This window comes from Mixophyes fleayi, chromosome 2 (assembly GCF_038048845.1).
Source record: "Mixophyes fleayi isolate aMixFle1 chromosome 2, aMixFle1.hap1, whole genome shotgun sequence".
Lineage (NCBI taxonomy): Eukaryota > Metazoa > Chordata > Amphibia > Anura > Limnodynastidae > Mixophyes > Mixophyes fleayi.
In genome coordinates, this window is record NC_134403.1 from 335985821 (window position 1) to 336010739 (window position 24919).

At 38.6% G+C, this 24919-nt stretch overlaps 1 protein-coding gene across 1 annotated transcript in view; it reads right to left on the bottom strand.

Moving 5' to 3' along the window:
- The window catches only part of MOSPD2 (motile sperm domain containing 2), a 50102-nt gene that overhangs the window by 22732 nt on the left and 2451 nt on the right, over nucleotides 1-24919 (bottom strand). The window contains exons 3-8 of the mRNA XM_075196994.1: nucleotides 21607-21693; nucleotides 19268-19422; nucleotides 13739-13799; nucleotides 12925-12963; nucleotides 7307-7431; nucleotides 4555-4731 (exon numbers count right to left, since the gene is read on the bottom strand). Coding sequence (XP_075053095.1) covers nucleotides 4555-4731; nucleotides 7307-7431; nucleotides 12925-12963; nucleotides 13739-13799; nucleotides 19268-19422; nucleotides 21607-21693 — 644 coding nt within the window. The remainder of the gene's footprint in view (nucleotides 1-4554; nucleotides 4732-7306; nucleotides 7432-12924; nucleotides 12964-13738; nucleotides 13800-19267; nucleotides 19423-21606; nucleotides 21694-24919) is intronic.

Below are 24919 nucleotides of genomic sequence, written 5' to 3' on the forward strand. Positions count from 1 at the left end.
ATAAAATCATTAACAGCCCATCTGTAAACTATACAAATCCAATACTTTGCATATAGTTCTCAACTCTCTGGATCCATGCACATTGAAGATTTAAAGAATGGAAAGAAAAAGGAAAAAAAAATAGTGCTATATTGGGTTTGTTTTTTTTTAGAAACACCCGTGCACAAACCACACACAAATAGTGTCCTTGTACCATGTGTAAAAGAAAGTTCACTGTGCCAGTTCTGCTTTCAGCAGCAAGTTAGGCTATATCTCTACTAAGGCTAGACCAACTAATCCTGAAAGCTTCCTCATTGCCTGCCTGTGAGTATATTTTCAGCTTGAGTCATTACGATCACAATTCATCCTCACATGCTGCCCATGTGACACTTCTCACGGAGCACTTCCTCTTCTTTCAGATCAGCAGACAGACCGCTAGCAAGTCCGATAACCTGTGATTATAATAAAATATTTATTTATGAGTTGTTTTTTTAAAAAAAACATGAACCTTTATATAATTATCAAAAACAAATAAACTCTTTTCTGTACACTTACAGATTGATCCACAGAACGATAAACTTCCAACGTTCCATTGCTGGTTAACAAGTAAAGTCAAAGAGGTAGATATAGGGAAGAAATGTTAAGGGCTTGCAGTGCCAGTGTTAGGTGTGGAAGCTTGCACCGAGGAGGAAACAGCAAAAGGTATCCTTCTTTTCAACTCTGTGCTTCACCAGCAGTCTTCCCAAATTGATGCTCCATTCACGGCTTTCTTGAACTCTTAGCAGAAGCTTCGCCTTATAAAGTGGATTACTCTTCTCTTTGCAAGAGTGGAAAAGATTATCCGCAGTTAGCCGAAATTTTTTAAACATTTTGTTAACTTCTACGCAGGCACGCATACATATTAATAGCAATTAGTCCAATAAATGTTGATCCGTATTACTGTGTTAGTACATGAAAGGAAACCCTATTTATTCAGCTAGATAGCTACTGGAAATTGTGTGAGTGCTACTCGTTTCACATATGATAAGTTTTGCCGTGGAGGCCAAAGGCATAATTGAAAATAATCAGACTTTAATAAGAGTAAAAACTGTGAATTAGTACATCTATGTAATCCACAAACGCGGTGCAGAAAGGTTAATGAAATAATTAAAAATGAAAATTTGAATGGCCTTTACATCAAGTGGATAGGAAATGAAATAGGCAGAAAATACAATGTGTTCTTTTTACCCATTGTACGGATTTAATCTTTCACATTTAATCTTAACATACTGGCTGCATATAAAAACAAGATGTTCTTTTTGTTTGTTATAACTGTACAATAGCTGTTGATGAACAAAACCCTTAACATAACCTATTTGCATGTACATCATTGAAAACGGTCTCTTATGTAATCGTAAATGAAACTGCCACTTATAAGAAATTGAACATCCCCTTAAATGTAGTGATTTTATCTGCTGCAAATAATAATCTTCAGAAATTACAGTGGTTATCTGAACAATGAATAACATGCATACATTTTAACTTTATACACAGCATGTACGACACTGGCAATACATATGCACTATAGAACAATATATCATTTCTAAAGATTTTTGAGAGAAGGAGATTGCAATCAATCATTTTAAAATATATTGGAACCCTGGTGTTGTACTTGATTGTGGATTGACATTTAAACATCAGTTTCAACCATGATCGAATCCTCAATCTTGTACCTCTAAATAAATCAGTCATCTTCAAATGAGGACAAGATGTACAGAGTTGGCTGCATCAGTGCAACATAAGGCTTATTTAAAAGCATGGGACAAATGGCAACGATTTGCTGTAACCCATGGGAACCAATCAGTTTTCACTTATATGACTATTCCAGACTATAGAAATCAAAGGCATGACTGGTTGCTCTGAGTTATAGCACAACATTCCGCTGCAATACATGTGATAAAGAATGCAAGCTAAAGTCTGTCCATTCCTATACTGTGGACTCAGATTCAGGAGATGAAGCGGTTTTATTTCATTTGCACCAGTTTTTGTAAATGCTGTGGACAATGCCTGTGACTATTTCTCAATGTCTAAGACAGTAAACAAAAGAATAACATTACCGTAGGCACAGTGCTAAAATATGCAAAAAACAACAGGGAAAGGGCTATGTAAAAAAGCATGTGAGGAGAAATGCAAGTAATGCCACATTGAAAAGTGCAAAAATAGATATTTTCTGCAGGAGGTCCACACAGACTCTCATTAACAGGTTATAACAGTACAGCATACAGTAAAGTATGCAAGTACAAACCTAATAAACCAGACTTCTATAGTAAAGTGCACAACGTCAAACAAATCAAAATGTGAACTTTGTTCAAGCATGTTTACATTCAATAACGGAGTGGGATAAGAAAAGTACCCCAGCCAATATTAATATACAGACTACCAATGTAAAATATATTATATTATAGACACTGATCAGCCACAACATGAAAACCACCAGCCTATTATTGTGCAGGTTCCCCTCGTGCTTCCAAAATAGCTTTGATCCGTCGTGGCATGGACTCCACAAGACCTTTGAATGTGTCCTGTGATATGTGGCACCAGGATGTTAGCAGCAGATCCTTTGGGGCATATTGAATTGTCCGCGTTACTTGCAAAAGTAACGTGGCGTTAAGAGTATTACTGGTATTACGGTAATTCTAAGCCGGATTTCAGCTCGCAGCTCCCCGAGCGGTGATTAAAAGTACCGTAATACAGTAATTACGCGCACTATTACCATAATAACGTTAATAGTGCGCAAGCCGTGTTACTTTTGTGAGTAACTCGGACAACTGAATATGCCCCTTTAAGTCTTGTAAGATGCTAGGTGGGGCCTCCATGGCTCAGACTTGTTGTTCCAGCACATCCCACAGATGCTTGATCGGATTGAGATCTGGGGAATTTGGAGACCAAGTCAACACCTTGAACCCCTTTGTCATGTTCCTCAAACCATTCCATTGCCATGAAGGGGGTGTACTTGGTCTGCAACAATGTTTAAGTAGGTGAAACCTATCAAAGTAACATCTATATGAATGCCAGGAGCCAAGGATTCCTAGCAGAACACTGCCCAGAGCATCACACTGCCTGTCGGCTTGCCTTCCTCCCATAGTACATCCTGGTGCCATTCTGACACACGCACCCAGCCGTCCACATGATGTAAAAGAAAATGTGATTCATCAGACCAGGCCACCTTCTTCCATTGCTCCATTGTCCAGTTCTGGCGCTTACTTGGTCATTGTAGGCGCATCTGGTAATGGACAGGGGTCGGCATAGGTGCTCTGACTGGTCTGCAACTACACAGCCCCATATACATTGCAAGCGGTGATGCACTGTGTGTACTGACACCTTTCTCTCATATCTAGCATTAACTTATTCAGCAGTTTGTGCTACAATAGCTCTTCTGTGGAACTGGACCAGACAGGCTAGGGTTCGCTCCCCACGCGCATCAGTGTTGGCTTTAAAATGTGGAGACTGTATTCACATAGTAGTTTTATTAATCCCATCAGACTTACTACTATAGCACACATACCTCTTACTAGATGGCCAATATGTGCTGAAAATAGAACATAAATGTTTACAGCTTTGGGATCTATATTCCGGAATGCTTGGGAATTAGTTTGTCAGAGAAAGTATTTTATTGTAATTTAGGAGCAACATGTGTAAGTTATACTGTATTAGATTTAAAAATGACCCCAGGCTTTCCCCACAATGCCCCTAGTATTACACACCTCATTAAACTGGTAACCAATGTGCATCACAGGACCGTACAAGAAATCATGTCTGTGTAAGACATTAACACTGAGCAGCAGCAATAAAAGAACTGAATTACAGGATCCCAGATACAAGATCAAAATCATAAAGAAAATGCCTCTGTAAATAGGAGTGTTTCCACATACTGGTACACTACTTGCCCCAGGTCCTGGTGTCTACAGACATGTTCTATGTTTTGAAACCAAATCCCTTACTTATAAAGACATTAAAGGATCATTTAAAAGCCGTAAGAGTGGAAACCCGCAATGCAAATGTTTGCGCCGTTACGCTCATTTTGCACATACACTTAACTTTGCAAAGACGCATACGGCGGCATCTACAGGATGCAAAAGGATCACTGACCATCATACAAAGACTAGGTTAGTCCTCCAGGATGAGATTGATTAAATTACATAAAGGGGTGGAGAGGGCACATTATAGGGGTACCGTCTGCTTTATGAGTGAGCACACAGCTGTTACTTCTCCCTACAAAATGATTACATTTTACCTATGAGGTGCACACAGGGTCTACTCATATACTTTTAATGGAATATATCTTGTACCTTCCAGAAAGCATTTTTCGATGAACGACTAATAAACTGTAATAAAGGGCTTTACACACTTTCGCTGACTGGCAGTAACCGTAAGACCCTGATGAGGAGCTGAAATTATTGGAGCAAACAGACAAAGCAGAGATATGGTAAGTCCAAATATATCCGTGGCTGGTATTGTAAGCGCTTGATCTTGTTGTGGTCTTGTCTGATCTATATTAGAAGCCTTGAAAACCACAAGTGCACCTTATAAAATTACCTTTTTAGGCTTCAGCGCGCTCTCCTCCGTTACAAATGAATCCACAGAGTCTCTTGCGTCTGCTTCACTCTCCTCTTTACTTTCCAGTTCATCCTCACTTGTTATTGGCCCATTTTCACACATTGGGGTTTGGAAATCATCATCAGGTAATGGTGGGTAACTATATTTGAAAGGGTCCTAAAATGGAAAAAATAAATATATATATTGTTTGTCCTTGCTCAAGTACTTCTAAGATCGAACATACTTTGTTTATCTAATTTCAAACAGACATAAAATACAATGCAGACAAAATACCATAAGAAATAGATATTGACAGACTGCACTAATGAATAGTCAATTCCTTTTAGGACTATTAGCCCACAGAAAGAAACATAGTTCAATAGTACAATCAGGAGGAGTTTGAGGATTATGGGAGTAAAACAAAGAACATAGGTTCCACAGACAACCTTTTGCTTAATGTCAAGAAAGGTGATATAATTCCTTTGTACAAAATGTTGATCTTGAGTTTCTTTTACTGTTAATGAATGTTGAAATGTGAAAGTGTAGCTTTAACTTGAGGTGGTGGTCATAGGGATAAATGATCCTTCAGACCAGCTGTATTTTTAATAAGGTATGTAATGGTGTCATTGTGACCAAACACAAGGTGTCAAAAACTCATTAAGAGGCTTGGGATGCAATTTTAGCTTTCACACATTCATCTCCAAACCAGATATCTAGCTTTTCAATGCCGTCTAAAGCTGGGTACACACTACACGGTTTTTGTCCAATAATCGGCTGAATCAGCCGACATACGACCGCTTGTTCAAAAGTCGGGTCAGTGTGTGTAGTGACACGATGGTCGAAAGTCTGCCCAAATGGAAGATTGTCACCTCATTTGGTTGGTCGTACCGTTAAATATTTTCGTTCCAATCTCGTTTCCGTTGTGTAGTGTGTATAAACTTCCGACCGATCCACAACAGTGAGTATGAAATTACAGTCATTGCTCACGACAACATGGCTGTAAAAAGTCGCTAAAGGGAAGTCCGCTCTTCCCTTTATCGTCCTAAACAAGGCTAGTTTGTATGCAGTCCATGGACCGAGCGATCGGACCATTGATCGCATGTAAAATCACTCAGCATAAAAAGTTGGTTGAAATTTCTGTAGTGTGTACCCAGCTTTATATTGATTTCTGACTGCTGGGACCCACAGACTAATAGGACACTGACTATACCATGTCAGTATGGAGCTCTCCCATGAGAGGTCAAGGGGCAGTTTGGCACCTGTGCATTGGGTGACAAAACCACTACAGGCAACCTATTAAATTTGAGATATCCACCAGAGGACATCTCCTTCTTAAGTAGTGGCCATCCCTTGACATGTGTGAAGTTGGGTCACCTCACCGGGAACCACTAGATGTGTGCACTGAATCTGGGAGCAGTTTTCCATTCTCACTGGATGGAGGACCAGATAATACAAACAAGATGCTTTTCATTGTACCATTTCATCATCATCAACGTTGATTTATATAGCGCCAGCAAATTCCGTAGCGCTTTACAATTTGGAACAAACATTGATAAGACAATACTGGGTAATACATACAGACAGAGAGGTAAGAGAACCCTGCTTGAAAGCTTATAATCTATGGGACAATGGGAGTTAGAAACACAAGGGCATGTGCTACATCATATTGCACAATGGACCAGGCTAGACTGCAAAGGTAAAAGTATTGAGTGTGCTGTGTGTGTGGCCATTTCATTGACACCATCAACTTCTAGAGTTAATAATTCACTGAAATTTGGTGACATCAGTGACATGATACTTTAGAGTTAGTTTTCTCCAGCAAGGAGGAATAAAAGCAACTTGCAGTTCTAGTCCCCACACTCAGGTTGGGTGCAGAGACGCAGACCCAGATATACAAAAGTAGAAATCTCCTTAACACAAAACAGAACTCACAAATACCCCAGAGCATTCTCTAATTCTAGACCATTGTATCAAAGTTCTAGTAAACTGACAATGAGTAATGGGACAATTACGCCAGATGATCCAACAGGTGAAGGAAAACCAATAGAAGTTAATCAGCATTATAGATAATCAGGACTGTATCTTTTTCCAATAAAATGAAGAATTTGTCCAAAAAGTTATGATATACATCTATAGATAGCTATATCTATATATAATGGGACCTAGTTGCATACAACTTAGAAAGGACATACTGTGCCAACACCATTTAATCCTTAGCAACAATTATTAGCAATACTACAGATAATTATTTCTCAGTAGAACAGATCAGATTGATGCAAGATTTTAGGGTAGTGATAAAATAATGCAAGTAAAACAAGTATTGTAACCAACAGCAATCATTCAAACACGGACTTGTGTTAGTCTGGCTGATCTGATTAGTTTGCATGTCACAAATCATTTCTCTAAGCTCCTTTTAATTAAATAAGGTTTAAAAGAGGACTGCAGTGCATATTTGTATACCAAAGGGCTTCTATATAACACTTGTACAGATTTACTTCTTCAAAATGTCTTCTCGGAATGGTCAGCACAATATATTTGTAGTAGAAAAATAAGATAGTTTCATAGATTTTGTTTATATAGAATTTGGGGTAGTCAAGTAATTTACGTTTATTTAGTGTGGGAAAGAGATAACATAGTTATTATAGGAATTCTACTTAGTGAGATAACGTTCTACTTATTCATTGCCTGAAGGAATTAACAATTTTGAAATTATCTTACAATGAAATCCATAAATAACCTGCACACAACTTACGGTTCCTCCCATGTGTGGTGGTAAGTACTCAAAACTAATGTAGTCTGGAATTTCGCTTCGGTTCACAAATTTCAGCATATTTATGGCTTCTGGACCAAGCCAGCCCTTCACAATTTTAAAGGCAGCTAATAAGAAAAATGAGGGAACAGTATTATAATTTTCACATTTATATATCGTTTTCATGCATTATTTCGACTTCAAGAAATAACATTTTTACATCCTTAATTGTATGCTGAGCCAGCACCTACTGATTTCTTAAGCTACTGGCTAAACACTAAACCTCCTCACAATCAGCAGCAAAATGGTCAGCTGATGTCATGTGTGGAGAGAAGTTAATTTAGCTATAAAATATCACACTGCTTATACAAAGACAACCAACAAATGAGCAGCTATATCCTATGAATATCTGTAGTAAATCTGATAAAGAACATTTATAAATACTAGTGTTTTAGCATCGCTACAAATGAACAAACAGTAAACTAGTGGCAAGATTGTTAGATACACCTCCCTAAGTATCAGTCAATCAGGGCTAATGTGGCGCTAGTGTATTTTCCAGCTAGAAAAGCACTAGCATTCACAGCGATAAAACGATCGCAAGTAGAAGGGGGAATGCTCCTTGTCAGGATAGAATATTAAATATCAGGGCCCAAATAAAATGACAAATTGATAAATAGAAATGAACATGATTTTCCCTCAGATAAAAGTTTTTTTTCCCTTTAAAACATTTGGTCAATTAGCCCAGTGAGAGGTAATTGGGTTCAGCAGAAATTCTGTCAGGATGCTAAGATATGCAGACCATCGCCATGCATCGTCTTTAATCCTGTGTTTCCTATTTAGAGGAGACGGTCTAATAAGCCAGTGTAAAAACAAAACAACTACTAAGTGTAAATTAGGGAAGCTTTAGGCTAAGTGAGAACTTTGTAGAAAAATGCAAAACATGAAGCCTATCTATGCAGGTATATAGAAATATGAACTTCAAAGAACATGCCTTCATATTTTATATCTTGGTAAATCAGTGTGCTACTCTGTACCCCAGGGCAAAAACTACACAAGGGTTGTAAAGTATAAATACCAACTACACAGGGAACAGCTGTAAATGAGATCTGATGTTGTAATTCCAAAATATTTGGTATTTAAAATGTGCGGGAGGTTATGACTGGTTTATTGAAAAGTTAAGAAAGGTCAAAACTTTAGGAATAGTTTTGAGCAAACCATAGTTGACACCCAGGGACATTTCTTCCCCCACATTAGCATCAACACAGCACAGCTGAATGCTTTCCCTTTGAATTGGCTAAAAAGCCTGTGTTGTGAAGGGACAAATTGTCAGACTTCTGGGAAATCAATCAATATCGATAAGCTTTCCATTCCCTTGGCACAAATTATACAACTCATATGTAAGGTTTTGCTGTGTGTGCTATGCCATCTTTTATTATTTGTTTGTATAACCTGTATGCATTGTACTTCTTGTATATTAAATTGAAAATGTAATAAGTGCTGTCCTTATTGTGTTTAGACGAGGTTGAGTGCTTGGCTGTGTTAAACCTTTAAACACCAGTGTGGAAAGTGTTAACTATTTTCGCTAACAGAGCACTTAGGAGGGAATTCAATTGGCCGCATTACAGGTAAAAGTAATGCGCATGCGCTTCATTACCGTTATTACGGTAATAATGCGCTTCATTACCGTTATTACGGTATTTTCAATGCCAGCTTTTTGCTCCCAGCTACCTGAGCTGCGAGCAGAAAGCTGGGTCAAAACTACCGCAATAACATTTATAGTTTTAATGCAGCGCAAATTTGGGGGGAATTGAATTCCCCCCAGAGTGTGCGCAATTGAGTAATGTAGTCATAGGCATTCTATGGGCCTTATACATAGATTGTGGCAGAACCTAAGTGTGCAAGAATTGTGGAAGTGGGGAGTCTGTGTTGGGAAACGGACCAGTTAAGTCTGTGGCCTAAGGGAAAGGTGAGCACAAGGTCTAGCCTGGAATCCTGTGTCCCCCCCTTGCAGTGAAGACTTCAAGTCACGAGTGCGCAAAGTGCGGTTCGTGACAGATAAAAAGGTAGTTAGGGGAGTTTCCTGACAAAATAATGGCGATATATTGTATGAGTGTTTGAATATATGATAAGATTTTACATTAGGGAGTCACAGAGGCGGTTAATTCTGACACTCCTCCTGTCACATTGGCAGCGATTGCGCTCAGAAAACATTGAGCATTTCAAAATTAGTTTTGGTTCAGTGTGTCGGAAGTGGAGTAGTGATGAGAGGCTACGGACACATTGGTACATTAAGTCTCTGTTGTAAAACAAAATTTATATACTTTCAATTTATTTAATTTTGTGATTGATTTGCTTTCAAAATGTTAACTATTTTTTGGAGCTTTTTTAAAAAAAAATTATTAAGAATATGCAAAATAGATTCAATATACAGTAGAGTATATACAGTGTTTACCGCTACTGAAGCTCTTGCCATCTTTGTTGAGATGAGTGTAGAATCCAGTTTATGTGTCACCTTGCCAAGGTCAGCAGGTTTGACCAGACCAGTACAAAACTATTTGTGCTACTCAGTTCAAACCCCATGACATGATGTATTTGACACAGGTGAGGGTGCAGACAGACTTGTTATGGCTGTCTCACCCAAGTTAATAGGTGCTTCAAGACAGGTAATTACTATATAACCTCTATGACGTGTTATATAGTAATGAAATCAATGAAAGATTTGCATTCACCATCTAACTTGCATTATAACAATAAAAGACAATTGCCAAGTGGCTGTTAAGTGCAAGTTTGCTGTCTAACATTCATGGTTTATTGTGTGGATAGGAGACAGATTTATGGCTCATAGAACTTGCCTCACATTTTACTGGTAGGCTTCATTCATTAAAGCCACCCAGAAATCTTCTAATTGCAAAATACAAGCACTTAATAAGTTTATTTGACTTCATGATATCATAAACAGACTTCTCTTCCTCTGGGCTTCCCTCTATATGGAACTGGCTGGGTAATATAGTTCTATTTGTTCTATAGAAAATCCATCACATGCATATAAGCTTAATAATATGACTTAACGATTTACAACTATGTACTCCTGCAGGGCAAACAGGTATATTAACATCAATCAGTTTGGTCCTATTAAAATATGAATCTTATATCAATGCAAGACACTGCAATCTTATGTGCACATGCCAATCAGGCAAGCTGGAGCACATCAGTGATTTACAGCAACACTATGCAAGATTAGACTAAACAAGTAGCTATTTTAGGTCTGTAGATTAACAAATTACTTGACCACTTAACACAGATTCTATTTTAATTAGCAGATATTATTTTGAATATCATACAAAGGATTTGAGTAACATACTCTTTTACGGAGTGCAAACATGTCTATTCATGTAAATAATTACCATTACATGGCCTGGTATGTAATGAATGGACCCATCTGAATAGGCAAGCACTGTAATCATACAAAGAGTTTTAATGTGACCACATTTTCTGTTCATAAAGAGACCATGGCTTCCAAACTCAATGCCACTATCAATGAAATTAAAGCATACATTTCTCCCGTAATTTCCGGGAGGCTCTCGAATTTCGTAGGCAAACCTCCTGGACCCTGTATAATGATGAAATTCACGGAACTGAATAGGGCAGGGGGGCTTAATCGCGTCATGAAGCCCCGCCCCCCACTATTCAATACCTTGAATTTATGTAAAGTAGGGGTGGGGCTAGTGACAAAACAACGTCATCACGCCCCCTCCTGGATCTCCCGGAGTACAGATTTAAAAAGTATGCGAGTATGAAATAAAGGCAAATCTTTAGTGCAGTACTTTTCAAAAGTTATGTGCCTTGGGATCTATTGTGCCACCTACAGACTGGTGCACTAGGTGCCATTAGTAGATACACTGTAGGTAGGGTTACCACATCAAATGCACATCTATTAGGTTTCTACAATTAATTAGATGGGCACTTTTTACAGGTCACTAAAATACCACCCAGATCAAGATCCTTGACTACAGCACTTTGTTAAGTAAATATAAGTGTTGAGTCATGGCTGACTGTTAAAGAACATTCACAACTATTATTTTTCAGCTGATTTTCATGCATAAAAAGAATGTTGGGTTTATGAACTTTGTGTCATATAATTATGCATCCGAAACCACAGTTTTCCTGCTCCAGTTTGATAGGAGCCGCATTTCGAAATGCTGTGCTGTTGGGGATCCCTGCAGCTTCCATGATACATCTTCTGTTCACATGCAGCCCTGTCCTCAGTCACATAAATACAGGAGTTGATAGGTTGATGCCTCCCACAGGATTAGAACTCCTGTTCTGCTGCAGTGAACATTCCAATGATCCCACTGTCTAGTTTGTTTTACCCCGCCCACTACAAAACTATAGGACATCACAGACAACAAGCACATTAAGGCGCATATTCAATTGTCCGCGGTTTCCGTCGCGGCAAAACTATTACCGGTATTACGGTAATAGTAAGCCGGATATCAGCTCGCAGCTCCCTGAGCTGAAATCCAGCGAGAAAAGTACCGCAATACCGGTATTTACGTGCACTAGTGTGCAGGGCGCATTAATTTTGTCTGTAACGCCAACAATTGAATATGCCCCTAAGACTTAATACATTAAGATGCTCAGAAAAAGTCTATAAAAGGGATATTATTCTACAGTCCGTCAACAGAGTGCACCTGGATCCTGAAGATTATGATAAACACAGGAGAAAAATCACATACATTCACAACACCTCACATTCAATCTCTTGCCCAATCCTATTGCTTCAAACTAAGAAATATTGCCCACAACCGGCCCTTACTCTCTCAGGATTCTGCCAAAACCAATATCCACGCTCTCATTATTTCCCATTTCGATTACTGTAACCTACTCCTCACCGGCCCTCCTCACTCCCATCTCGCTCCCCTTTGCTTTATTCACAATGCAGCTGCAAGACTTCTCTTTCTTTCACACCACTCTTCCTCCCCTCGCTACCTTGCCTTACACTGGCTCCCTTTCCCTTACAGAAATCTCATTAAACTCCTCACCGTCACCTACAACACCTTCTCCCATTCCACTGCCCCGTATATATCTCCATTCACACTCCCACCCATTCCCTGCATTTGGCCAATGACTGTCTCCTCTCCTCCACACTGATGATGATTACCTCATCCCATACCAGAATTCAAGACTTCACCCATGCTGCCCCATAGACTGGAACAACCTCCCTCCCTCCCCCTCCCTGCCTCCATCTGTCTGTCCCCTAATCTTAGCACCTTCAAACGGGCTCTCAAAACCCATCTGTTCCTCAAGGCCTATCAGCCATCCTCCTAACCTTCTCCATCCTTGTTCTCCACACCTCCTCTTGCACTTGATCCCCTCCACTGACTCCTCATGTCTGCTGTCTGTTTCTCCTCCCTTTATTATACAAGCTCTTACAAGCAGGGCCCTCTTTCCTTCTGTATCAATACCATTTCTTCTTCTCCTAAGTCACTGTACTTGCTATGTTTGGAGCCATTGAAGTCTTGGTTATACTCGTTTTACTCACTACACAGGAATACTACTTAACACATACGGTAGCAATAAACCAATTTAAGTCAAGACTTATTTACTGAAAGTGGACTTACCATTCATTATCCATGGCATTTCAAATACGACAATCTTTGCTGCAAAAGATCAGGAAGTAAATAATCAATAAATAATAGTAATGCAATACTAACAGTAACAATTTTTTTTCCTTAAAAATATAACCGTAAAGGTTAGGAATACACACCAAGAACAGAAACTTGCAATAAGAACGTTGAGCTCTTATTTGGTTGTAAGGATAGTGTTGTAGAACACATTGGAATATGCTGGCATTACATTTAACAGTCCAAGGTCTAAAATAAGACTGGTAGCTGCCTACCTGTGATAATATTCCACTTATAAAGGGGGTTTACTTTGCACTGTTTAATGGCAATTATTGCTTTGCACAACATTCTGAAAGGGGATGGGTACACAGGATTGTTTATGAGCCACTCACAACCACTGAAATAGTTTTATGTCCATCGTAAACCCCCATCCACTAAACAAACTGTTCCGTTTAAAGAACTGTTAATTGTGTGTTAAAGGAAAAGTAGAATTTGGCTTATGGGCACGTGGGCTAAAACAGAAAAATATCACTTTGAAGACAGGGCAATTATGGAGCAAAATTACATCTCTGTGTACCATTGTAACTGCTGCCCAGTGACACAGTCTTTTTGGTGTCTATATAGGAATCATTTAAAATAACCTGAGTTTTATGATTTGTAATAAAAATATCCATTTTGGGGTTTAGAAGAACAGTTTGGATAACAATGACTTCAATGTGTCAGTAGATAGAATGTGTCATAGCTGTGGACCCTTCCATGGAATGTTATTATGCGATGTGAACATTGCTTAAAGTACATAGATGCTACTTACACAGGTATTTGGGATAGTAGATCTTAAAACAGTTGATTACAAAGCGAACAAAATCCATATCCTAAAATAAAAGTACATGATATATTTGTTAGTAGGCTGCTTGTGGAGTTGACAAAACTGTACAAAAAAAACTAAAAAAAAAAAAAAAAAAAGTTTCTTTTGGAGACAAAGAACAATTACAATTTGACATAAACCAGACTTGATCTTCTCGATTTGTAATTTCAGGTAAATGGATTATAGATTTTCTTGAGCAAAAACCAGAGAGGGCCAAACACACATTAGAAAAACGTCTGAATCACTGAGGCAAGAGAGTGTTACAGAGCGGTTATTACAAGAGAGTATGCATCAGAACAACTGTTACAAACATAAACAGGGATGGACAACCTGCTAGATATTAGGGCCTCATATGCAGCCCCTCACTTCTCCAAAGGGTTGTTTATGTATTTTTTACGATTTGAAAAAATAAAGAGCTACAAGAATCCATTTCATATTTTTGTAAAATTTCACCTGCAACTGTTTGGGGATCTCTACTGAACTTTAATATTGTTATTGTGGATCTTCGCTAGGACATTTGTCAACCACCTGATAACTTTGTGTTGCTGATGCTATTGTGTTCCTAAGAAATCCAGGTTAGAGGCCCGATATCAGGTTCAACTTCCAGGCCAGCATTATTTACTGCAAGTGGACTCCTAGTAATTGGGCCGTCACCCCCCCTTGTCATAGTATCTGAACCTATCCACTTCCTCCACCAGAAGTTGTATTCCCCCAGATACAGTATTACTTGGTGATAACACCACTAGTATTGGTAATACACAACAAGTCATCAGGAGTAGCAATGTCCAGTAATATGCTAACAGTAGCGCATAATATAACAGCAATAGCAGAAATGTCTATTAATCAGCCACCAGTATTACTAATGCACAATAATGTCCGTAGTAATACTAATGCCAAGTAATGCATCCTTTAAAGCATAATCCCAAGATAAGTAAGAAAGGTCCCCAATGTGTTCCACATGGACTAAAATTCCTGGAGCAGGAATACACTGTGGTGACAACAGCCAATAGCATTTGGCTTACCCAAGTCTAAGATGTTCAAAGAGTAAAAGAAAATCTGTTTCTATGTCACAAAATTGAGCTCTAAAGGCTTGTGACCCGAAAGATGGAAGTAATATATGATGCCCTATAAGTGTCATCTTCTCCATATAGAGAGCAGATAGTGGAGAAAGGCGCAATCAGGGACAGTCCTATTATTTTAGATTAAGACGTCTTGGAATCCTGTGAATGTCCTGCACAAATTACAATAGGAGTCACAATTTTTCATGTGGCATAGGTCCTACTATTCAGCCAGTAGCTTGGGCGGATCATTGTTTTTTTAAAGGGAAACTATGTACCGCCCAATGATAAAAAAAAACCTCACATATACACCAAGGGAATTTGACAGTGAAGGGAACCCTCTACCAATGGTAGTTACAACTTTGTTTGCATGCACAAAATGTCTAACTGCCCCGTGGAAGTATATTCATCTTTTATGGCATTGCCCTAGAATCTGGAGACCTTTGGAGACCTTATTTGTTACCCAAGTTGAATCATGGGATGCCCAGGCCCTTGAGCTAGGCCCCTGCCTGTTAGGTGTCCTTTTGCAGATTTAGGGTTAATTTGGGAACACACTCCTTGGTATAGTCAGGGCACTGTCCAAAATGGTTGGTCCCAGAAACACTACGCTCCAGAATTGGATTCTAAGGGGTATATTCAATTAGATTTTTGGTGCGCAGCTGCGCGTGTAAAGAGACTATACGGTACAGCAACATAGTGGATTTCCCTTCGCATACCCTTTGGGGTGCGCACAGAAATCCTCAATGTTGTAGTATCAGTACTTGTGCAGCAGCGCGGAATCGTAGATAATTGAATATGCCCCTAAATGTTAAATCAACTCTCCCCAAAAAAATAATAATAAATAAATAAATAAAAATCTACATACATTGGGGCTGTACCCACAGTATGTTAGAATGTGACAAGAATGGGTCAAATCCCTGAACACTGCCCTTTCTAGAAAAGAATCCCGTGCCTGTATTTCCCAGGTGTTATCTTATAGTTTGTATAGTGTCACTGCAAATCAGATTCAACAATAACAATAATAAAGAGTTTTATGGGGCTCAGTGCTATGTCTCAATTTTGAGCAAAGTATTTAAGTTTCTGAAAATATGTTTTACTATCTCAAAGTTATTATACTATTATTATCTAGCAGGTTGTCCATCCCTGTTTATGTTTGTAACAGTTGTTCTGATGCATACTCTCTTGTAATAACCGCTCTGTAACACTCTCTTGCCTCAGTGATTCAGACGTTTTTCTAATGTGTGTTTGGCCCTCTCTGGTTTTTGCTCAAGAAAATCTATAATCCATTTACCTGAAATTACAAATGCGTGGGTTTCCTCCGGGTGCTCCGGTTTCCTCCCACACTCCAAAAACATACTAGTAGGTTAATTGGCTGCAATTAAAATTGACCCTAGTGTCTACCTGTCTCCCTCTCTGTCTGTCTGTGTGTGTGAGTGTCTATATTAGGGAATTTAGACTGTAAGCTCCAATGGGGCAGGGACAGATGTGAATGAGTTCTCTGTACAGCGCTGCGGAATCAGTGGCGCTATATAAATAAATGGTGATGATGATGATGATTATATTAAATAAAAATATTAACCAGTATAATGGCCACAAAAATGCCCACTAATAAGCTACTAACAATGTCAATGTCCAGTAAGTGTTTCATTAACATACTGACATTTTCCCTAAATCAATCAATGGCAAAAATTGTTAAGATTGTCTACTTTGTTGTTGAAGGAAATTGAAAAAATTAACAATCCAGAGGGGAACACTGGTATGCTAAAAATACATGAAAAGCACTGCTTAATGAAATAAAACCATTTGAAAAGAAATGCATCACTGAAACTGTTGACTCCAACAGAACAGTGCCCCCTGTGGTCAAATTATGAAAAACAGTAGAATGTTTGTCTTTAGCAACCTTTCAACATAGATTCTTATTCCACAAACATATAGTGGTAACTGAGAAGAAATGGTGCTATAATTCATAACAACCAATCAGATATCGGTTTTGATTTTTGTTACTGTACTACAAATAGCATTGGATTGCTTGCTATGGGCTACAAACCTTTATTTGTACAGCGACAGGTGTCTTAGTTTCCACAAGTGTGCCCCATATTCTTTTATATATTTCCTGCACAACGTCGCCTCAGTTGCTGCCTCATGTCATATTACATAATATAAAACCAAAGCTGAACTAGGAGAGCGGTCTGATAATAATGCATCACCATACACACAAAGTATAACCAACTCTACAAGAAGAATGTCCTTGAGGCACTGTCCTTTTTCTAAATATAATTAATTCCACTTCAAAACACAGAAGCAAAAAAAAAAAAAAAAAAAATTCACAATCTTCACGAACTGAAAACCCAGGAGGATTACAGATGCAAATTCACATTATCTGAAGAACAACCATTTCTAATGAAACCACTTGCAATGAAAACTATGTTCTATATCTTTTACATCTAATATGGGTTTGCTTGTTACTATGCGGAAGATATTGCTGGCATGGGAGGAGCGAATGTGCTACTGCATATAAAATAGGCATTGTTACAGTTTTGCCAGAAAATAGTATACAAAAGTTAATGGATTCAGCAACTCAATAAATTATTTAATGTTGATATAAAGGGAAAAAAGGAAGAACTGTAAAAATTGTACAGTGCAAAACTACTTCCCATTTGTCCAATTATGTTGAGTAATTATTAGGCGAGATGAAACATAGAATAGAGAAAGGTCATTAATTCATTCAGTGGGAATGAATTCATACAGAGAGAAAAAAGCCTACTTGAAAGCATTTCATTTCCGTCAGATTTTTGATCTTTAAAAACTATACGCTTTGTTAAAGGTTTGAACGTCTTCCGAAATCTTGATTTGTGTCAAGACTGGCACAAAGCACCTCTCTAACTATATTAGAGATACTTTGAAGACAACCAAGATTTGTTCATACAGTGTGCTTTGATACTGGTCTACTGAGATAACAGTCTGGCTTCTTAAAAAACTTCCAGGAAAGCATATGACATGAAATGAAACGGTTCTCAAAATGGTTTTAAAATCTAAACAAAGGGTTAAAAAGACAAACTATTAACACATTGAAAAAGGCAGAAAAATAAAATCAATTGTGTGGTTTAAATTATGTTCAATGTGGAAGGACTTAAAATTTCTCACTTTACAGAAGAAAAAAAAAGAAGAAGTGTTTACAAAGTCATCCATCAGACTCTATTGCTCTACGTTCCTGTTTCACCGCACCCTGTGTTGGGAAAGGACAGACTGAAGTCAAGGACTCATTTAAAGTTCATGTTTTCTGAGCCATGGTGAGAGACCGGGTTTTAATTTGATTTATTAGGAAAAAATAGGTGGCTGGAAAAGACTGATTAGCAAAATACATTTCTGTTGCTCTTTTAAAAGTGCTCATGGAAGGTGATTAGTTTGGTTCTGCGATTAATTGAGCCCTGAACAACATGTGAGCCTAACTACCAGAAATCATGGCTCACATGTTAATATGTCCCTCTCGCTACAGGAGTTTATCACCCAGCTCAGTGAGACAGGGCAGTTACTCATGTATGCTTTTAGAATGGGGGTCAGACAAGCCTATTGATTTTTTTTAGCATTTTTGTGTTACTTCTCTCTGCAATGCCATTGTCTAAACTGCAGTCTAAATCATAATTCTGAGAGGCTTGGCATCACATGGGGGAAAAGCAGGTACAATAATGGTCTATACGACTATTACTATTTTATAACAGGGGAGTGAAAACGGCAGGGTCGGGACATCTACAACACAGTGAAGTGTCTTATGCTCTCTGCCTGGTTGTGATCCTCTCCTGCTTTGGGTTTAGGCATCCACAGGCTAATCACACGTACATGTGTCCAGACCCTCTGTAACATAGTGAACATTGCACAGCTAAGTGTAGCAGTTGCAGAATTACAATGCGTTGCTGGGGCTCAATATAGTATATAGTAACATAATAGTATGTAAATAATGGGTGAACAAACATAGAAAGAAAATAAAAGTGCGAACATAAAAACACTTTTGTTTTATAACTAGCAAAAATATTTGCTTTCAATTGTGTAAATAAAGTCCCTTGGCAGACCACCATTATTACCCTGACTATCACACTGTTCTGCTAACGGTGCCCGTGGGCATCCTGCTGGGTGTATGGACCTCTGATGCCATAGCAACCAATACAGATTACCCGAGAAACAACAGTGTATATAAACACCCCAGGCACCCTCCTCTTGGGGAATCTGTTATACGGTGAGTTATGTACAAGGAAAGCATTACTTTATTGTACAAAGATGTTTGTATCAAATAACATCACAACACATTGTCTTTTATGCTTGTAGTTTTTTCTAAAAGGTAATTCTGAAATATAAGAAAGATGGATATGTTTTTTTGCCAAAAAAATACAGGTTTAATATATGTACTAATGATAGATCTTACTACATTACTAAGTCCGCACTCGGCCATATCAAACACCACTGTCAGGAGTTTTCCTGGCTCCCTTCTGGCATAACGCTCAAACCAAAACGCTACACATTTCTTCTTGTCGTCACTTGTTTTGGCATCGCGGACATGGAACTTTACTCTGAACCAGACTACAGAAAACGAAATAAATAGAAGGTCAATTAGTGCACATTAATAGGATTGAAATCAGAAGAGTAATACAAATACGAAAGAAAAAGCATGAAATGAAAAATACACAAAGGGTCATTTACAAACAGGAGAGCTAAGCACTAAATACCAAATATCATTTCTAGTGAAAATTGCTCTCACTATAGAGAACACCTGGGGAAACTTTCAACATAAAAGAACCCTGTTTCCAAATAGAACATCTGGGTTCCTTTTTCCGGGACACCTGCTGTTCTGAAATACACTAAATTTAACAATCATGGCTGTACTGGGGCCAAAAAGCAGCTCTGGCACAGCCCAAAGCAGCCGACATTTGTGAACACACCAGATCCCACTCAAAAATAATGTCACAATGGGCTCCATCATTCATTGGGCTCCATCATTCGTTGGGCGGCTTAAGGTTGCAATCAACTTATGCCACTGCTGACCTAAAACGTTAGTGGAAGTCAAATACAAAACATTAGTGGAAGTGAAATACAGCATGTGCTGTGGTTTCATTCAGAAAATTAAAAGCAGAAGTTAAAGGCCAAGTAGTCCATATCATATCCCCTGCCAGTAAATGTCTTTGGCATGGTTTGATTAGCCAGTGAGATGGGGCCTTATAGAGCTGAAAAGTTGACACTGCAAAATAATTTTTACCTCATAATAATGATTTCCTTCATACCAAGCCAAAGAAAGAAGTTTCAGAAAAGACACTAAGGGCTAGATTTACTAAGCTGTGGGTTTGAAAAAGTGGGGATGTTGCCTATAGCAACCAATCAGATTCTAGCTTTCATTTATTTAGTACCTTCTACAAAATGACAACTAGAATCTGATTGGTTGCTATAGGCAACATCCCCACTTTTTCAAACCCGCAGCTTAGTAAATCTAGCCCTAAATAGATTTTATGGTTTGTAATGAGAGGTTTACAGAACTGCAACACGTACATTTCAACTGAAAAATACAAGCTCAGCTTTCCCGTGACCGACTGCTGGACAACAAAGAACTTAGTCAGCCTGGAGAGCAAGGGCCTGACCTAAGGCCTAGTCACAAGACTATTGTGTATTCCAAGATAAAATAAGGCTGTTATGAAATATCACACAGCCTTTGTTCTGTACCAAGTGGAAGATTAGCATGCAATGCCTCTATAAAACTGCATGCTGTTTAAACAGCATTAAAAACAACACCACTGATTGCACTGTCCTGTGTGTCAGCCAGTCGTCAGACCTTGGACCTGAATGGAACACATAGCATCACACTTCACTCATCTCACATTCTTCATTCCTCATTTACCACTCATGGCATTAACACGAAAAGAAATAGAACTATTAATAACTAAGCAGACATGGACAAGTATCATTAAGTTAGACCAGTGGTTCCCAAACTGTGCGCCTAGGCTCCCTGGGGTGCTTTGGAGATCTCACAGGGGTGCCTCAGCCAGGGCCAGTGGTAAGCAAGTCGGGGGACTACTTGGTAATTATTTTGGCTTAGGGGTGCCTTGAAAATTTTTTTGAGACGCTAAGGGTGCCTTGAACCGAAAAAGTTTGGAATCCACTGAGTTAGACTAATAGGGGCATATTCAATTGACGACGGGATTGCCGAAAATCCCGCGCTCAAAACATATTACCGTTATTACGGTATTACCTCGCTGGATTTCAGCTCGCAGCTCCCTGAGCTGCGAGCTGAAAACCAGCGAGTAAATTACCGTATTAACGGTTTTCGGCGATCCCACCGTCAATTGAATATGCCCCATAAAGACAGTAATTTAGCATGTTTGCAAAGAACTGCAATGTTGTTGTCATTTGTGCGATGTAAAGATGTGTCTGTGTAAAATTGATGCACTATGCAAAACTTGTCATACAGAGATCCATGTATCTTGCAAGTGCTGTACAATAATGGTGTGACAGCTATAAGTTAAGCATGCCTCTTTGAGGGGAGTCTTATTTTGAGCTACACAAATGTTGAAATGCGTTAGCCATGAGACAGAGAATCAGCTTCTAATCTACATGTATAAGTGTATTAAATATTCATGTAATTATGCAAAACTCTTACCCCCATGAATTTTACAAATACAAATTATGTTACTGCATTACAATGCCCAAACATGCAAGTTTACAATTACTGTGGGATATTAGTAGAGGCACATATTACATAGAGGCCTTTACACTTACAGAGTTTATTTCCTTCTTTGTCGTAGCCGTGCAGGTAGGTTGCGCCAACATCAAAACACCACCTGGGAATAACAGATTCACTCAGATCTGAAAACATACAAGAAACCTGTATGTTAGTAATCGCACTTACTAGAGAGCAGAGATCAACCGAAATAGAACATGTTTTATTAACCAAAATACAGTATGTTTATAGAACTAAACCAGTGGGTCGAAACAAAGCAAACTTCTAGAATCCACTACACCAATGTCCAGCAATCAACCCGAGTAGGCTTACAGAGAAGTCTATGCCATGGTCCTGTGATCTACCCACATCACATCAAGTTTATTGATTCTGGTAGACAACGGACCAATGGACTGAGATATTAGTTTTTCCATAAAGCTTTTGTAATATTAAATCATAGTTGCATGAGACCCTGAGTGTAAGAAGAATATTGCCATTGCCATTATACTTTTACAGAGCCAACGTTTTCCAGTTAGTGTTGCTCACATAAGAATGTGCCATCACAATATAGTGAGGAGTGCATGAACTTAGGAACGTCAAACACTAAGTATAACTTACAACAAAAACCTGGTATAGGAACAGATCTTGCAGCAGAAGCAGTTAAATATAAAAGTTTGTTATTAAAATAAGGTAATATCTGACGGAAGACTGAATAGGAATAAATTATTTCAGTGGCGTGCACCGTGGTATTATATTGTTTTAATTTATGTCTTTTGGGGAATTTTCTGGAATTCATCCCCCACACCCCCACATTGGCAGCCCTATTTACACATTTCAGAGCAGCGCTGTTTTCCCTAACCCAATTCTGTTTAGATGTGAAGTAATGTTGAGGGCGGAAGTGACTCTGTACCTTGGCACTCTGATGTTTGGGTGTGCGGCACCTGAATGGCTCCATTTAAGCAACCAGGACTATTTAAATTGCCATATCTTGGACATTCCCTATACTCCCTGAGGAAGGTAGAGACGAAACGCGTCAGTTCCTACCTGTGGATCTTCTTTCAATATTTGTGTGAGTTTTCTTCCAAATATGGACATCTTTACTATTATGGATCACAGGTAAGATCTTTTGTTTTAAATGTATGAGCATTTTGATGCCCCTTTTCATTATGTATTAAAGTTTTTTGGGATTATTTCACTGGCAGTTATCTGGTTTCATACTTTATGCTTGAACGTGTGATATTTGGGGTATGCATACAATCTTACAGTATATTGCCCTGCTTGTGTTTTTCAAAAATGTATTACAATATATTCTCTTTATTTCTGTGATTTTATTCGGCCCCTCCGCCTCCCTATGGAACAAAGTTTCCTACATGGATCACTGCTATAGAGTTGAAGAAGATGGTCGCACAATAAAAAAAAGTGTTCAATTACTACAGATAAGCTACATTTTATTATAGTTTTGGTACGTGGCTATTCATCTACATTATAAGCGGACAATTACTGTCTTATTTACTACACTATTTTTGGGGCTTCTGTTTTTTGTATATTGGTTTAGATATTAGTTAAAGAGAAATGTATTATTAAAATAAGGAATTTTCTGCAGGTAGACAGAATAGGGAAAATTATTTTCTGTGGCCAACTCCTTTATATAATAGTGCTTCAAAATGAGTAGTCAATTGGAAGCAGTTGAGTGGTCCAAACTAATGCAAGTTACAGATATAAAGCAGCCTGGTAAGAAGCATACTCTTGTGACCTGCGTTTCTACACAAATGGCAATCTGCACATACCTCTTGTATTTTTCCTGGATGCCTTCCAGTTAAACAATTAAAAACACATGACTATTACATCAAGCTGGAACATCCTGGAGAGGAGGCTTCTTCAGGTATTTAGCAAACTAAAGTAAAATTAAGCACGAGCTTCAACAATATTACTTCCTCTGTAAGAGCATCCAATTCATTTAAGAGACGTGCAGATTTGTAGCATCTCAAACAAAGTCATAAAAAGACACCTAAAAAGATTTGTGAGGTCAGACACAGCAGCTATGATCACTGTGTGAGCTGAGAAAGCAATAATAAAGATATAAAGAAATAATAAAAGTTTCCTCCCACAGTACAAAGTCATACTGGTAGGTTCATTGATTTATGATGAAACAGACAGTGTGTGTGTGTGTGTGTGTGTGTGTGTGTGTGTGTGTGTGTGTGTGTGTGTGTGTGTGTGTGTGTGTTAGAGAATTGAGACAAATGATGGGCAATCAGATACACTTCATGGACCTCTAACCTTCAATAGGACCATACACCCACCTCCACTCTTACTCTGCTCTTCTATTGCAACCTCTCACATTTGCACATCTCATTGTCCTGTAAAACATCTACAATGGCCAAGATGACCATCATATCTCCACAAATCAGGCACTCATTTACCCGCCAGGCCTTCCATAGGTCACTACTGATGACTAAATGGTTACTAATACCACCCTGCCTAAAAATCCCTTAAGTAACCAGAAAACACATCATCAGCAGCTGTCTCCCATGGAGGAAGGAGGGAGACCACATAGTGCAGACTGCACTCTCTTCCTGCTGTGGTGCGAGATCTCCCTGCATTGTCTACTGCTTCACTCACATTCAATCTCATTCTCTGTTTATGGCCCGCCCAGCGCCACTTGTGGCCCCAGCTCTTCCATCGGTGAAGCTTGGCAAGGAATAAAGCAGAGATTAAGCCAGAGGACAAATCTGGAATGAAAGGGGGGGGGGGTCACAGGTGAAGGCTTGGTGGGCCGCAGCCGACTCTAAAGCCACCTGTTGCTTTGACTGTAAGCTCCACTGGGGAAGGGTCTGATGTGAATGATTAAACGATTTAAAGTACTGCATAACATGCATAATGTTCATTATCCATAACATGCATAATGTTTATTATCCATAACATGCATAATGCACTGCATAATGAACGGTTTAAAACACTGCATAATATGTTAGCACAACACAAAGGCAATAACAAAAATATTAAATTTGCCAAATGTGCAATAAAGCAATTTCATGTAACCAATCCATAAACAGAAGGAGGATGTCTGAGCTAAAGGTAAAACATGTTACTTCAAGGGATGAAGAAAAATCTAGTATTTGTTACCACAACTTTCTCAAGAGCAAATATATTCTCTAAGGGCACTTTTGTGTGCAAGGATAACTGGAGGTTAAGAAAATGACTAACATAATAAAAGAAAGGTAACATTCCAGCTTGTGGAATGAGAGTTGCCTTTTGAATAAAAGAAAAATGTGTGTTTAATGATTAATGCCAGCAGGGAATTAGGTTCTCTTGTGAACACCCTAGTACAGGAGGAACAAATCAGAAGAATTTAATGTTATAACCCAGCAATCG